This window comes from Grammomys surdaster, unplaced genomic scaffold (assembly GCF_004785775.1).
Source record: "Grammomys surdaster isolate TR1022 unplaced genomic scaffold, NIH_TR_1.0 316, whole genome shotgun sequence".
NCBI lineage: Eukaryota > Metazoa > Chordata > Mammalia > Rodentia > Muridae > Grammomys > Grammomys surdaster.
Window position 1 is genome coordinate 116,964 of NW_021604735.1, and position 12,595 is coordinate 129,558.

General features: G+C 51.6%; 1 protein-coding gene across 5 annotated transcripts in view; it reads right to left on the minus strand.

The window, feature by feature from the left end:
• The window catches only part of Slc12a9 (solute carrier family 12 member 9), a 16,029-nt gene extending 3,846 nt beyond the window's left edge, over positions 1–12,183 (minus strand). Inside the window, exons 1-13 of one of the 5 annotated variants that reach the window (XM_028777818.1) lie at positions 12,048–12,183; positions 11,087–11,309; positions 10,753–10,887; positions 9,544–9,675; positions 7,313–7,621; positions 6,489–6,596; positions 6,267–6,378; positions 4,614–4,771; positions 4,423–4,505; positions 2,740–2,864; positions 2,382–2,574; positions 2,075–2,249; positions 1,221–1,367 (exon numbers count right to left, since the gene is read on the minus strand). In XM_028777818.1, coding sequence (XP_028633651.1) covers positions 1,221–1,367; positions 2,075–2,249; positions 2,382–2,574; positions 2,740–2,864; positions 4,423–4,505; positions 4,614–4,771; positions 6,267–6,378; positions 6,489–6,596; positions 7,313–7,621; positions 9,544–9,675; positions 10,753–10,887; positions 11,087–11,267 — 1,858 coding nt within the window. In that variant the 5' untranslated portion in view covers positions 11,268–11,309; positions 12,048–12,183. Of the gene's footprint in view, positions 1–1,220; positions 1,398–2,074; positions 2,250–2,381; positions 2,575–2,739; positions 2,865–4,422; positions 4,506–4,613; positions 4,772–6,266; positions 6,379–6,488; positions 6,597–7,312; positions 7,622–9,543; positions 9,676–10,752; positions 10,888–11,086 lie in introns of all 5 variants that reach the window. The other 4 variants (XM_028777815.1, XM_028777816.1, XM_028777817.1 and 1 more) reach the window with 4 other exon arrangements.
• Between the last annotated feature and the right edge of the window lie 412 nt (positions 12,184–12,595).

Consider the following 12,595-nt stretch of genomic DNA (forward strand, 5'->3'; position numbering starts at 1 on the left):
GTAAATGGTACTCAGTCATACCACAGACCTCTTAGCAGGAGGGAACTTCAGCTGACCCTGCAAACCGAACTAATCATCCACCACCCTGCGCTCTCCCAGAGCCCTGCTTTGCACCAAGCAGTACGAAGTTCAAGGCTGTTGCCCTTCGGCCTGACTGACTGACGGCAGGTGGAGAAGGAGGTGTTTGCTCAGATGACGGGCACTAGTCTTGGGATGGAGGCGGGGGCTAAGCATGGAATCGGAGGTGCCCAGGTACAAGGCTGCAGTCCAGGCATATGAGTCCAGAGCTGGACTGCCTATTGGTACAGTCCTCTGATCCTAGCTGTGTGGGAGGTTGAAGCACAAGGTTCTAAAATTCAAGGTCCGTAGAGAGAGTGGCACATGCCTTTATTCTCAGCACTCAGGAGGCAGAGGCAGGCGGACCCCTGTGAGTCTACAGAGTGAGTTTCAGGACAGCCAGGGATACATAGAGAAACCCTGTCTCAAACCTCTCTCCCCCACACCCCTCACAAAAAAAAAAAAAAAAAAAAAAAAAACAAAACAAAACAAAAACTAACTTTCAAGGACTTCCTGGGCAACTTAGTGATACACTTATCAAAAAGAAAAATGAAAAAAAAAGCTAAAGCTAAGCTTAGCTGTAAAGTATTATTAGAATTAAAGTATTACTAGAATCTCCCAGTGAGGGGCTGGGGGCGTGGCTCAGTGGTAGAGCCCCTGCCTAGAATCCCCCAGTGAGGGGCTGGGGGCGTGGCTCAGTGGTAGAGCACCTGCCTAACTTAAGCCAAGTCCAGGTTTAAATCAGGTGTGTGTGTGTGTGTGTGTGTGGTGTGTGTATGGATGTGTCTGCATTTGTGCATGTGTGTGTGCATGTGTATGTGTGTGATGGACAGGAAGAGCCACAGATCTGGCAATATTCCATTTATCCAAAAGCATCACTCTCATACACTCTCAGCAAACTTTGTGACACAAGGACCCCATACTCCTCTTTTCTGCTACCCTGACTGTTTGTTGGTAGTAGGGTCTGGCTGTAATCATTGTCTAATCAGACAAGGTGGCCACTGTCGGGCCGTCTACTGCCATTATCTTTGGCTACTCTCTTATCTACACTACATAGTGTGTTCCTTTTGCAATCTACAATCTAGTGGATTCCCGAGGGGAAGGGTGCAGAGATGGGAAGGGGACACTCAGGAACTAAGGACAGCAAGAGAGGAGCCGCTCACCAAGACCAGAGATCCGTAGTAGATGCTGGGCCCCCTGACGCACAGAGGGTGACAGGGTAAGATCCACGAAGGCCTTCACTTGGGCAAGGTCCACCAGGCTGAGCCATGCGCCATACTGTGGCTGCACGGGGTCTGATGGTAAAGAATCTGTAGAGAAAGTAAGACAGGCGGTGATGCCTGTCACAGTGACACACGCTGAACCCAGTGCTCGGGGACCGAGGCAGGAAGCTGATACATTCAAGGCCAGCCTGTACTTCACAGGGAGAACCTACCTCACAAAAACAAGGACTGGCACTATAGGTCAGTAGTGAAGTATTTGCCCAGCATGTGCAAGGCACTGGGTTCAATCCTCAGTGGTCCAAAATCAGGAGAGAGAGACAGAGAGAGACAGAGAGAGAGAGAGAGACAGAGAGAGAGACAAAGATAGAGACAGCGAAAGAGATACAGGGGTAGGGGCAACAACTATTGGCCAAGCTCATTTACTCTTGACTAAACTTGGGGCTGTATTTCATCAGTAGGGCACCTGCCCAGAATCCTCCAGTGAGGGGCTGGGGGCGTGGCTCAGTGGTAGAGCATCTGCCTAGAATCCCCCAGTGAGGGGCTGGGGGCGTGGCTCAGTGGTAGAGCCCCTGCCTAGAATCCCCCAGTGAGGGGCTGGGGGCGTGGCTCAGTGGTAGAGCCCTGCCTAGAATCCCCCAGGGAGGGGAAGGGGTGTGGCTCAATGACATACTGGGTTATTTAAATCATTTACTCCTTCCTAGTGTTCAAAGCCTGCATGAGTCTTGACAGAAACATGAGGCATCTGAGACAGAAGAGAGGAAGGTCAAGAGGGAGTAAGATAGATATTCACTTACCAAGGTCTCCCAGAGTGACATGGCCCAGCACGTAGAGTCCCCCCTTCTTTAGCTGGTTGGCCAGGCGCAGGAGAGGCAAGGCACCCCGGGGGTTTCCCACCAGGAGCAGCAGCTGGGGCCGCCAGAATTTCACGTGCTCCTTGCGGACATCCAGGCGGAGCAGGTACTTCCGAACCTGAGAAGCAGGAGAAGGTGGGCAGGAGGAGGAGAACCTTTCAGTTCTTCTCAGACAGACACACCAACCCCCTGGGGTGGGAGCAGGGAGCCTCCGGAGACTACCACCCACCCTTCCTCAAGGGTCCCTAACCTGGTGGAAAAGCAAGGCTTGGCTGACATAGCCCCAACTGCTGGGTCCTCCTCGTGCGGTGAGAAGAGCAGAAAGCAGGCCCATGAGAAGAAGGGACCCGCCAGCAGCCCCGGGACTGATGAGAAACATCATCAGCAGGCAGGAGGCCACCCCAAGCAGGCAGGTGTGCCAGGAGAACAGGCTGAACGTGGGGCTGGGATGGGCAGACAGAAAGTGGGAAAAGCACTCAGGGCTGTGCCCCGCCCCATCTCCCTCCCCAGAACACTTGCTTGTCACTCACTCTAGTCCGCAGCCCGCCCCCCTTGAGGCTCCAGCCTTCCCACTCCTCCTCATTCTCTAAAGCATCTTTATTTCTCACCGGAAGTTAGGGGCCGACGCCCACTCCAGACTCAGGCAAGACAGGTCCACCGCGGCATAGGCCACCAAGTAGAAGACCGTGACCACGGCAGCCAATGTGTTCAGCTTCCCAGCCAGCAGCACCAGCTGGGAAAGAATCATGGCGTAAGCATTCATCGAAAGTGCCCATTCCAAGGGCTGGTCAGATGGCTCAGTGGAGAAAGATGTCTGCTGCCCAGCCTGATGACCTGAATTCAATCCCTGGGATTCACATACTGGAGGGAGAGAATCGATTCTCCTGAGGTGTCCTCAGACCTCTCTACACACGTGCACGCACATATGCACACTCAAGTTTGGGCACCCGTGTGCACACACAGAAAGAAATGGAAGGAATAAGGCCAAGTGTGGTGGTGGCCTACACACCTTCAATCCCAGGGGTCCCCAGGTCAGGTATTTCTCTGTGAGTTCTGGGACCGTCTACATAGCAAGTTCCAGGTTAGTTGGGGCTACAGAGTAAGGCCTTGTTTCAAAAACAAAACAAAAAATAGCAAAAAACACAAAAAAGCTCTGACACTGCAAAGTTGGGGACATCCTTCAGCTGACAGAATGCTTGCCTAGCATGTATAAGGCCCCAGGATCCATCCCCAGTACCACACAAAACAGGCAAGGCCTGGTAGAGCACACGTACAATCCCAGTACTCAGAAGGGAGAGGCAGGAAGATCAGAAGTTCGAGGCCAGACTGAGATATGTAAGACCAAGCTTATTCCCCAAATCCAAAAAATATAAAAACAAAACCAGAATGCCAATGTACCTCTCTGCAATATCTTTGTACTCAAAGAGGTGCCAAGGAACTCTATATAAAGCCAGTTTACCCACACGAAGTTCTACAAAATGCCAATGTCCCCCAAGAAAGGTCATCGTTCACTATGAAATGCCAGTCCACTCCCAGAACTCAGGAGGGAAGGCAAAAGTTGTAGGCCAGCCTGGTCTACACAGTGAGTTTAAGGCTAGCCTGGGCTACACAGAAAGATCCTGTCTCAAAAGTAAAACAAATAGATGAAGGGTGGGGGATAAAACTCAGCGGTCGAGGACTCAGTATGTGTAAGATACTAGATTTGATCCTTAGGACTGCAAAATAAAATTAATACATTGTGGCCAGGCACATCTTTTAATCCCAGCACTCAGGAAGCAGAGGCAGGCAGATCTTTATAAGTTCTAGGCTAGCCTGGTGTACATATCAAGTTCCATGGCAGCCAGGGCTACAAAATGAGACGGTCTCAACATAAATAAATAAAAATAAATGCCAGTTCACCAAAAGGGGTGGCAGCCTCTCTGTCTCTGTCTCTGTCCCTCTGTGTGTGTGGTTTTGTTTTTATGAGACAAGGTCTTGCTCTGAGGGCTAGCCTGGCTCACACTTGTTGCAATCTGTGTACCTCTTGCCTCCTGAGTGTTAGGATTATGTGCTTGAACTACATACTTTATGTTATTTATTTAATTTTAGGCAGGGTCCTATTGCACAACTCAGGCTTGCTTCAATGTTTCAATCCGTCCCCTTCCCTCCACCCGCAAATCGGGATTACTGGTATGCACCACTGTGCTGGCCTATAGCCTTGTTTTCATTTGCACCTCTGATCCAGACCTAGAATGGTTTCTGAGTTGGCTAGCTAGAGAGTGGGAGACAGGCTAGCTCCAAGAAACACTCACCTGCACCAGGCCCCAGGAATACAGAACAGCACCCCAGGGGTTGCCTCCTCCAGATACTACCTTGGCCGGTGCCAAGATAACCCCTGTAAAAACAGAATCACAGCAGACACATCAGTCTGGGCCTAGAGGGGATGGAGATGGCCCAGGAAGGCACACCCAGAGCAGCTTGGCAGACCCAGAGGGCACCACACCGAAGAGGTCATCCTGGGCCAGCGCATGCAGGATCCGGGAGGCCCCGATGAGCGAGCTCATGGAGGCCGAGAGGGCTGTAGCGTAGATACCAATCAACACCAGCGGGGGCCACAAGCTGATGTCACGGAAGAAGCCATAGTCTTCCTGAAGCAGGGCTCTAGCCAGGAGGAAAGAGAAGAGGAAGGGCTCATCAGTGAGCTGCTGACCTACAGTCCTCGTGAAAAATGGTCCCTGTGAGACTGTGTTCTAAAGCTAGGTCCTGGAAGGGACTTTGCAATCCTAGCATTCAGGAAATGGAGGCAGGAGGATCTCGGGTTCTGGACTAGCCTCAGCTATGTAGTGGTTCTCAACCTTCCTGACACCCTTTAATAGAGTTCCTCAGGTTGTGGTGATCCCTGCTCCAACCATAACATTATTTTTGTTGCTACTTTTTTTGTTTGTTTTTGTTTTTTTCGAGACAGGGTTTCCCTGTGTAGTCCTGGGTGTCCTGGAACTCACTTTGTAGACCAGGCTGGCCTCGAACTCAGAAATCCACCTGCCTCTGCCTCCCGAGTGCTGGGATTAAAGGCGTGCGCCACCACCACCCGGCCATAAAATTATTTTTGTTGCTACTTTACAACTATAATTTTGCTACTGTTATGAATCATAATGTAAATATCTGTGTTTCCCAATGGTCTTAGGTGACCCCCGTGAGTCACTTACCCCCCTCCCCCCACAAGGGGTCACACCCCACAGGTTGAGACCCACTACTATAGAGACTTTGTTCCCAGCATGGGTTATATGAGACTCTCAAAGACAAAGAAAAGAAGTTAGGTCCTCCATCCTGGCCTGATGACTCATACCTATAATCCCAGCACTCAGGAGCTGAGGCTGGAGGATTGCTATGAGTGTAAGACCAGGGGGTAAGACCTTGTCAGAAAAAGAACTGGGTTAGGCCACTGATAGCACACATCTGTAGAAGAAACTAGAGAATCTCTGATCCAAGGCCAGTTCATGCCTCAAGAACACAACAAAAGGCTGGAGAGATATCTGAGTGGTTAGGGGAATGTTCTGGTAGCCATGAGGACCTGAGTCTGGATTGCAGCAGCCATGTAACATGCTGAGCATGGTTGTAACCTCAGAGGAGGCAGGAGGATCCCTGGGACTTGTCGTCTACCAGCCTAGTCAACAAAACAAACAATAACAAACAAACAAACAAACCAAAAAACAAAACAAAAAACGGCTCTCCAGATTCAGAGAGAGATCCTGCCTGAAACTCAAAAGAAGCCAGGCAGTGGTGGTGTGAGCCTTTAATCTCAGCACTCGGGAGGCAGAGGCAGGTGGATCTCCGTGAGAGGCCAGTTTGGTGAACATAGTTCCTGGCCAGCCAGGACTACACAGAGAAACCCTGCCTCAAAAAAGAGACTGAGGCAGGGGGATATCTGATATCCTCCTTCACTCTGTAGACCAGGCTGGTCTCAAACTCCAAGATCCACCTGTCCTTGCCTCAGGAGTGCTAGGATTAAAGGTGTGTGCCACCAGCCCTCTGCCATCACCTGTCCCTCCACCCCCACACCCTGGGCACCTCCTGATCAACCTGTCGTGACCCAGGGTACCATCTTGTTCTGACACCCAACCTCAGGGAGAGTCTGTCAGATCCCACCAGCACATACCTGTCACAGGTGAAGCTGGAGAGGAAGAACAGCAGGATGTAGATGAAGAAGGTATAGGCGACTGCAATGATTGTGCCCAAAGGAATGGCCCTGCTGGGGTCCTTCAGCTCTCCTGAAGGGACAGGAGCAAAGGGAGAGAGGCCAGCTCTACTATCACACCCATCTCTTTCAGGCCGGCAGCCTTACCACACCCCTCCCCCACGCTCACGGGCTGACTCTCACCTGACATGTTGGCCCCAGCCATGATACCGGTGCAGCCATTGAAGAGGACAGCAAAGACACTGGCAAAATTCATCATGGCCCCTGTGGTGTAGTCCTCAGCATAGCCGGCTGGGGGTGGAGTGCGAGCATCAGTATATTCCTCTAAGGGATCCAGACGCCTCAGCCTGGCCACCTCCACAGCCCGTGTGGAGCCGAGTGTCAGCTCTCTATCTTCCTTTCTCACAGGCCTCTTCTACCCCTTCTCCTACCTGCACTCACTCACTCAGCTCAGAGTACCTGCAGGTCTTGCTCTTGCCTTCCCCGACCCGAAATCAAGGTTAGGTCTCCCTTCTCCACCCTGAGTCTGCTCCTTCCTTGGTTTCGTGACAGGACCTCACTGGATCCCAGGCAGACCTCAAACCCACTGTGAAGCCAAGGATGACAACAAACTTGCGACACTCTTGCCTCTGCTTCCTGAGTGCTGGGGTTCCAGGCATACCCTGTGATAAGTGGCTTCTGCGGTGCTGGGAGTAGAGTCCAGGTCTTTGTGCACGCTAAGCAAGTGCTCTGTCAACTGAGCTACATCCACAGCTCCTCCAGGGATTCTTGTCTTTAAGATTTATTTGCATATTTTATTATGGGGCCTAGGACAGGTTATGCCATGTGTGTGCAGGTGCCCAAGGAGGCTTGCAAATGTCATATACCCTGAGGAGGCTGGTGCTATGAACTGCCCGCCATGGGTGCTGGGCACTCCTAACGGCTGAAGCATCTCCTCAGCCCCTCCTCCAGGGATTCTAAGGCCCAACTCTCATACAAGGCTGCTGGCACTACAGTGTGCAACTCACCACCTAAGTTGTCCTTTAGGGTGCTTCCGTTGAACCCAGTGAAGTGGCCATGCCGGTGTGGCACAGAGGAACTATTGGTCCCTGGTCGAGGAGCTAACGGGATGTTCCTGGGTCCCACCGCCACAAAGCTGACCAGCACGGAGGCCAGGGAGCCAGAGACCAGCAGGAATGTAAGAAAGGAAGCTCGGGCATACAGCCCAGCTCCCAGGGTGCACACACCACCCACGAGGCCCAGCAGAAGGGAGCCGTAAAGAAGATTCCAGCCATAACCCTGGGGTAGAACCTGGATCCCACTGGAGCCTGTGACATCTGGAGAGAGGCAGGATTGAGTTAAAAGGTGTGGACCCCAAGGAGATACCCAGCCCCAAGTATGACCCCCTCCCCTCACCTGCTACGAGAGACCTCATTTATCCTATAGTGCTTTTCAAGATAATCCCAGCATCTTGGCTCTCCCTCGTGGGTACCAATCTTGCTATGGCAATTTACAGACCATCAGACTGGTCTCTCTGACTAGAACCAGGCATGTCCAATCTTTTGACTTTGTAACATGACACTATCAATGAAAATCCTGCTTCCCAAAGAGAACTTCCCAAAGTAAAAATAAAAACAACAACAACAACAACAAAAACCTTCAAAACAAAATCTCATAAAAAGACAGTAAGATGCCTCGGAGGCAACGCATCTGCTGCCAAGACTGACAAACTGAGTTCAATGCCTAGGACCCTCACTGGAGAAGAAAAAAGCAATTCTCACAAGTTGTCTTCTGACTTCCACAAGAAGGCCATGGTACACACACACACACACACACACACACACACACACACAATATGTACCTGTAGCTCAGTTGGTAGAGGGCTTGCTTAGCACACATAAACGCCTGGGTTTCATTCACACAGCATCCACATAAAACCAGTCGTGGTGGCACATGCCTGGAATCTAACTAATTGTAATTGGAAGCTGGAGACGGGAGAGTCAGAAGTCCAAAGCTGTCTTCAGGATAGTCTGAGGTATGCGAACCTCTTTCTTTTCTTTTCTTTTTTTTTTTTTGGTTTTTCGAGACAGGGTTTCTCTGTGTAGCCCTGGCTGTCCTGTAACTCACTCTGTAGACCAGGCTGGTCTCGAACTCAGAAATCTGCCTGCCTCTGCCTCCCAAGTGCTGGGATTAAAGGCATGCGCCACCACTGCCAGGCAGAAGAGCCACTTCTAATTGGGATCTTGGAGGTGGGAAGACAAACCTTTAATCTGGACCACAGTTTCCGCTGGCAGCCTATATAAAGGACATGGATTAAGGACGCTGTCTCTTTGCCTGCTTGCTCTCATCCTCGCTAGCAAGTTCTCCTTCATTGGCAGTAGAGCCTACTTCTTCAGGAGTCTGGTTTATACTGAAGACCAGCTGAGATACCCAACCTCACAGACTGAACAACTCCTGGATTCTTGGACCACTCACAGGCAGCCATTGTTGGATTAGCTGAACCACAGCCTGTAAGTCACTCTAATAAATCCCCACACACACATGGATATGCACATATACACACTGCCTCCTAAGTGCTGGGACTAAAGGCATGCACCGCCATGCCTGGCTTAGGAGTCATTTTCTTAATTTTCTTCAATAAATCACTGTGTTCAAAACCATAAGCAAGATGGCTCAGTGGGTAAAGAATATCGCTGAGCAACTTCAGTTTGGTCCCTGCAAAACGGCATAACGGTGGAAGGAGAGAACAGACTCCACAGTTATCCCAGGACCGCCACACTCAGCCACAGCAAGTCTGTGTCCCACCACTGTACACACAGCAATAAAAAAATTCATGGATATTTACAAAAAAAATAAACAAAGGGAAGAGTGAGAAGGGAAGACTGCTAACATTGACCTTTGACCTCTACATCGGCAGACTCACCCACACAAGCACATGCACACATCACACATGCACACTGCATAAACGCCTGTCCTCCCCCCACTCCCCGAAACAGAAGGAAAAGAAAAGATATACACATCTAAAGAAGAACCTAATGTTTGAAGCAATCTTAAAATTTTGTGTTGGAAGCACTCATCACTATCCTTGGCCACATGTGGCCAGAGGGCTGCAGGTTGGACATGCCTGGGGATGGAGACAAGCTCTCGGTTGCTCATACATCCATACAGGAAGAGAAGAATCAGCACAGGCATCTTGGGAGATGTGACTCCACCCTGAGAAGCCCAGCACCACCCAGACCAGGTTGGGGAGAGTACAGACCAGCCCCGAAGACATCCAGTATAGACTCCACCAGCCCCAGCAGGGACACGGCACAACCACAGACATTAGCCAGGTAGAACATGAGGCCAATGCTGCCGCCAACCTCCGGCCCCAGGGTCCTGCTGATCATGACTAAAAGTGGAAGCAGGAGATTGAGCGTTAAGGGAAAAGAAACCAAAATGGAGGAAGAAGCCATAAGTCAGCCTCTCAGCAGCTTCCAGGTTTCCTGCAAGCACCAGCTCAGCTGCCAGCAATCCTGTGCCGTGCCCCGTGTCTCTGCGTAAATCATAAGAACACCCAGCCTGCCCCATTTCCCTGTCCCCAGCCTGACTCCTGTCAGGCAAGCCCTCTGCCCTGAGCTCCCCCACTGCTCTCTTCTTACTCTTTATTTTGTTGGTTTGTTTCTCACTTTTAAAAGAATTCATTTCATGTGCATTGGTGTTTTGCCTGTATGTGTGTCTGTGTGAGGGTGGCAGAACATCTGGAACTGGAGTTACAGACAGTTGTGAGCTGCCACGTGGGTGCTGGGGATCGAACCCGGGTCCTCTGGAAGAGGAGCCAGTACTCTTAACCCCTGAGCTATCTCTCCAGCCACCACCTTGTATGTTTTTGATACAAGGTCTCAAGTAGCCCTGGTGGCTTCCAATTCATTATGGGTTGGATGACCTAGAACTCCTCATTCTCCTGCCTCTACTTCTCAGAATGATAGGCATGTATCACCATGTTCCACTCTATTTTTTTTATTTTGAGACAAGGTCTCCATCAGTTGCCCAGGCTGGCCTCAAATTCATTCTGTAGCCCAGGGTACTCTAGGGCTTTTAATCTCGCTGCTTCTGTCTCCCAGGTATCTGTGAGAGGCCTGCATTTCCATGCCTGGCATGTACTCTCTCATCTGTAGAATGACTGTCACTGAGCACTTTTGTGATTGTTGTTGTTAGAGGAGGGAAGGACTGGGGATCAAACCCCGAACCTCATGCATGCTAGGCAAACACTCTACCACCAAGCTACGTACATTCTCTGGGCTTAAAAATGCTAACTGTTGACACTGTTAGGAGACCAGATATGAAGACAGAGTGCTGGTCACCTTCACCTGCTACTTACAACTCATTAACATTTGGCCTACTTCCAGACAGAAGATACTGGCCCCTTCCCCTCCTGAACCTTGAGAGCAGAAATACCCAGACCCCGCCCATCTAGGTTGGAGGATACAGTAGGCTCCGCCCCCTCTCACAGCTCCATTGGTGGCAATGGCACACACTGAGAGGACTGTTAGTGCCAGAATGATGTAGGCAACCAGGAGCATGGCCAAGGCCTGCAACAACCCAGCATGGCCCACCACGAACCCTGAACAGGGGAAGAAAAGCAAGTCACAAAGGATGGTTACATTCCTCTCCCCTTACTCCCAGCCCACTGGGCAGCAGAGTTCCACAGCAGAGCCATACAAGGCCACAAGGGGACATTTCCTTCTACCCTCTATCTGACCACATGTACTAGGGTTCATCTCTAGCCTCGGCCCCTTCCCGATAATGCCCCCTCTACTCACCAATCCTTAGAAACACGACTATACTAAACATGGACAGGACTGTGGGCACCACCACACCCAGGAAGGTGGACAGCTTGCGGGCTGATGCCACTCCAGTTGCTCCAGCTCCATTGGGAGGGAAGGCAGCCCCCTCCTCCCCAAGAAGGCGGTAGGCCAAAAGAGGGGAGCTCTCACTGGCCATTCCTGAGCGCCAACAGAGGAAGCCACAAAAGAGCTAGGTGACCTGTAGAAAGAGGCTTTAGTGGCTGGATAGCAATTCCACAGAACCTCTCCCCCGAAACAAAACCCTAATTAAAGACTCAGAGCTTCCTCAAAAGGAGATTTGCAAAGGACACACATACACACACTGGGCGCAGAAACTCAAAACTGTCCCAGCAACTTCCCCACACTCTCAGACTCTGGTGTTTAAGTAATCAGGGCCCCTTTCAGCTCCTATGGACCGTGCCATCCTCCGTGCCCCTGAAACAGGGGGTAGCGGTGGTTCTGCAAAAGACAGATCCCCCGTCACATAGGTCGCTCCTTAACTGGCAACAAGAGGGGAAGAAGATCTCCCCAAAGGGAAGTTAGCTACTACTAGTAAACACCTCCTTCCAAGTCCTAAGCTGCACCTCTCGAGTACCCTCAATCCAGCATCTCATACATGGGCAATAAGAAACTTTCAAACCTCTCAAAGCTCCACCCTCCATCACCCCCGTTCCTCAACCCATCTCAATCCTAACCAGATTTTTCTAATCTCTACAATGAGCCCTCCAAACTCTATCCATCCAAACAGAGCCATCGATTGTCCAAACACAAATGCTGGCCGCCTGGCATCACGCCACTCAGGGTCCCCAGGGTCCTCCTCCCCCACCCACCCGTTCTTGTCCACTTGCTCCAGTAACTGGATGCCTGAGGGGGCAGGCATCTGGCTCCGGCCGGCCAAGCGCACCCTGCAGCTGGGTGCGGCAGGGTGCTCACTCACCACCCTAGGAACGAAGCTGCTCCGGTGTGATCCCAGCGCGCCTGGGGGGCTCCGCTATATGCCGAGGGGGCGAGGGAGCCGGAAAAAGCAAGCGGGCTACCGGGATGTCAGGCCCGGAGCCTGCCCTCCCTAGCAAGGCGTCCCATTGGTCCCGATTCAAGCGCCGCCTCAAAGGTGTGGTCTACCCGCAAGCCCCGCCCATATCCTCGTAGGCTGCCTGTACTAGCTAAACTGTTCCACGTGCGTCCCGGGTGTCTTCTGCAAGGTAGTGGGTCACGATCCTCAGAGCCCCCGATACCAGGATGCTAGCAGATGCCCAAGGTGCGGGTCTGACTGCACTCCGAGCTCCGAGGCGCCCGCAGGAGTATCTGAAAGGGACTCGTGGCGACTGCGGGAAAAGTGGAGTGGGCGGAACCGCGGCACCTGACTCAGGTGTGTACCGGGGACTGCAAGAGACGTCGATCGGCGCCTTCCGGAGTCGTACTCTTCCAGAATCTCTAGAGACCCAGAATGTCCTCGGGCTTCCAGCGTAGTCCCTTTCGCGCCCA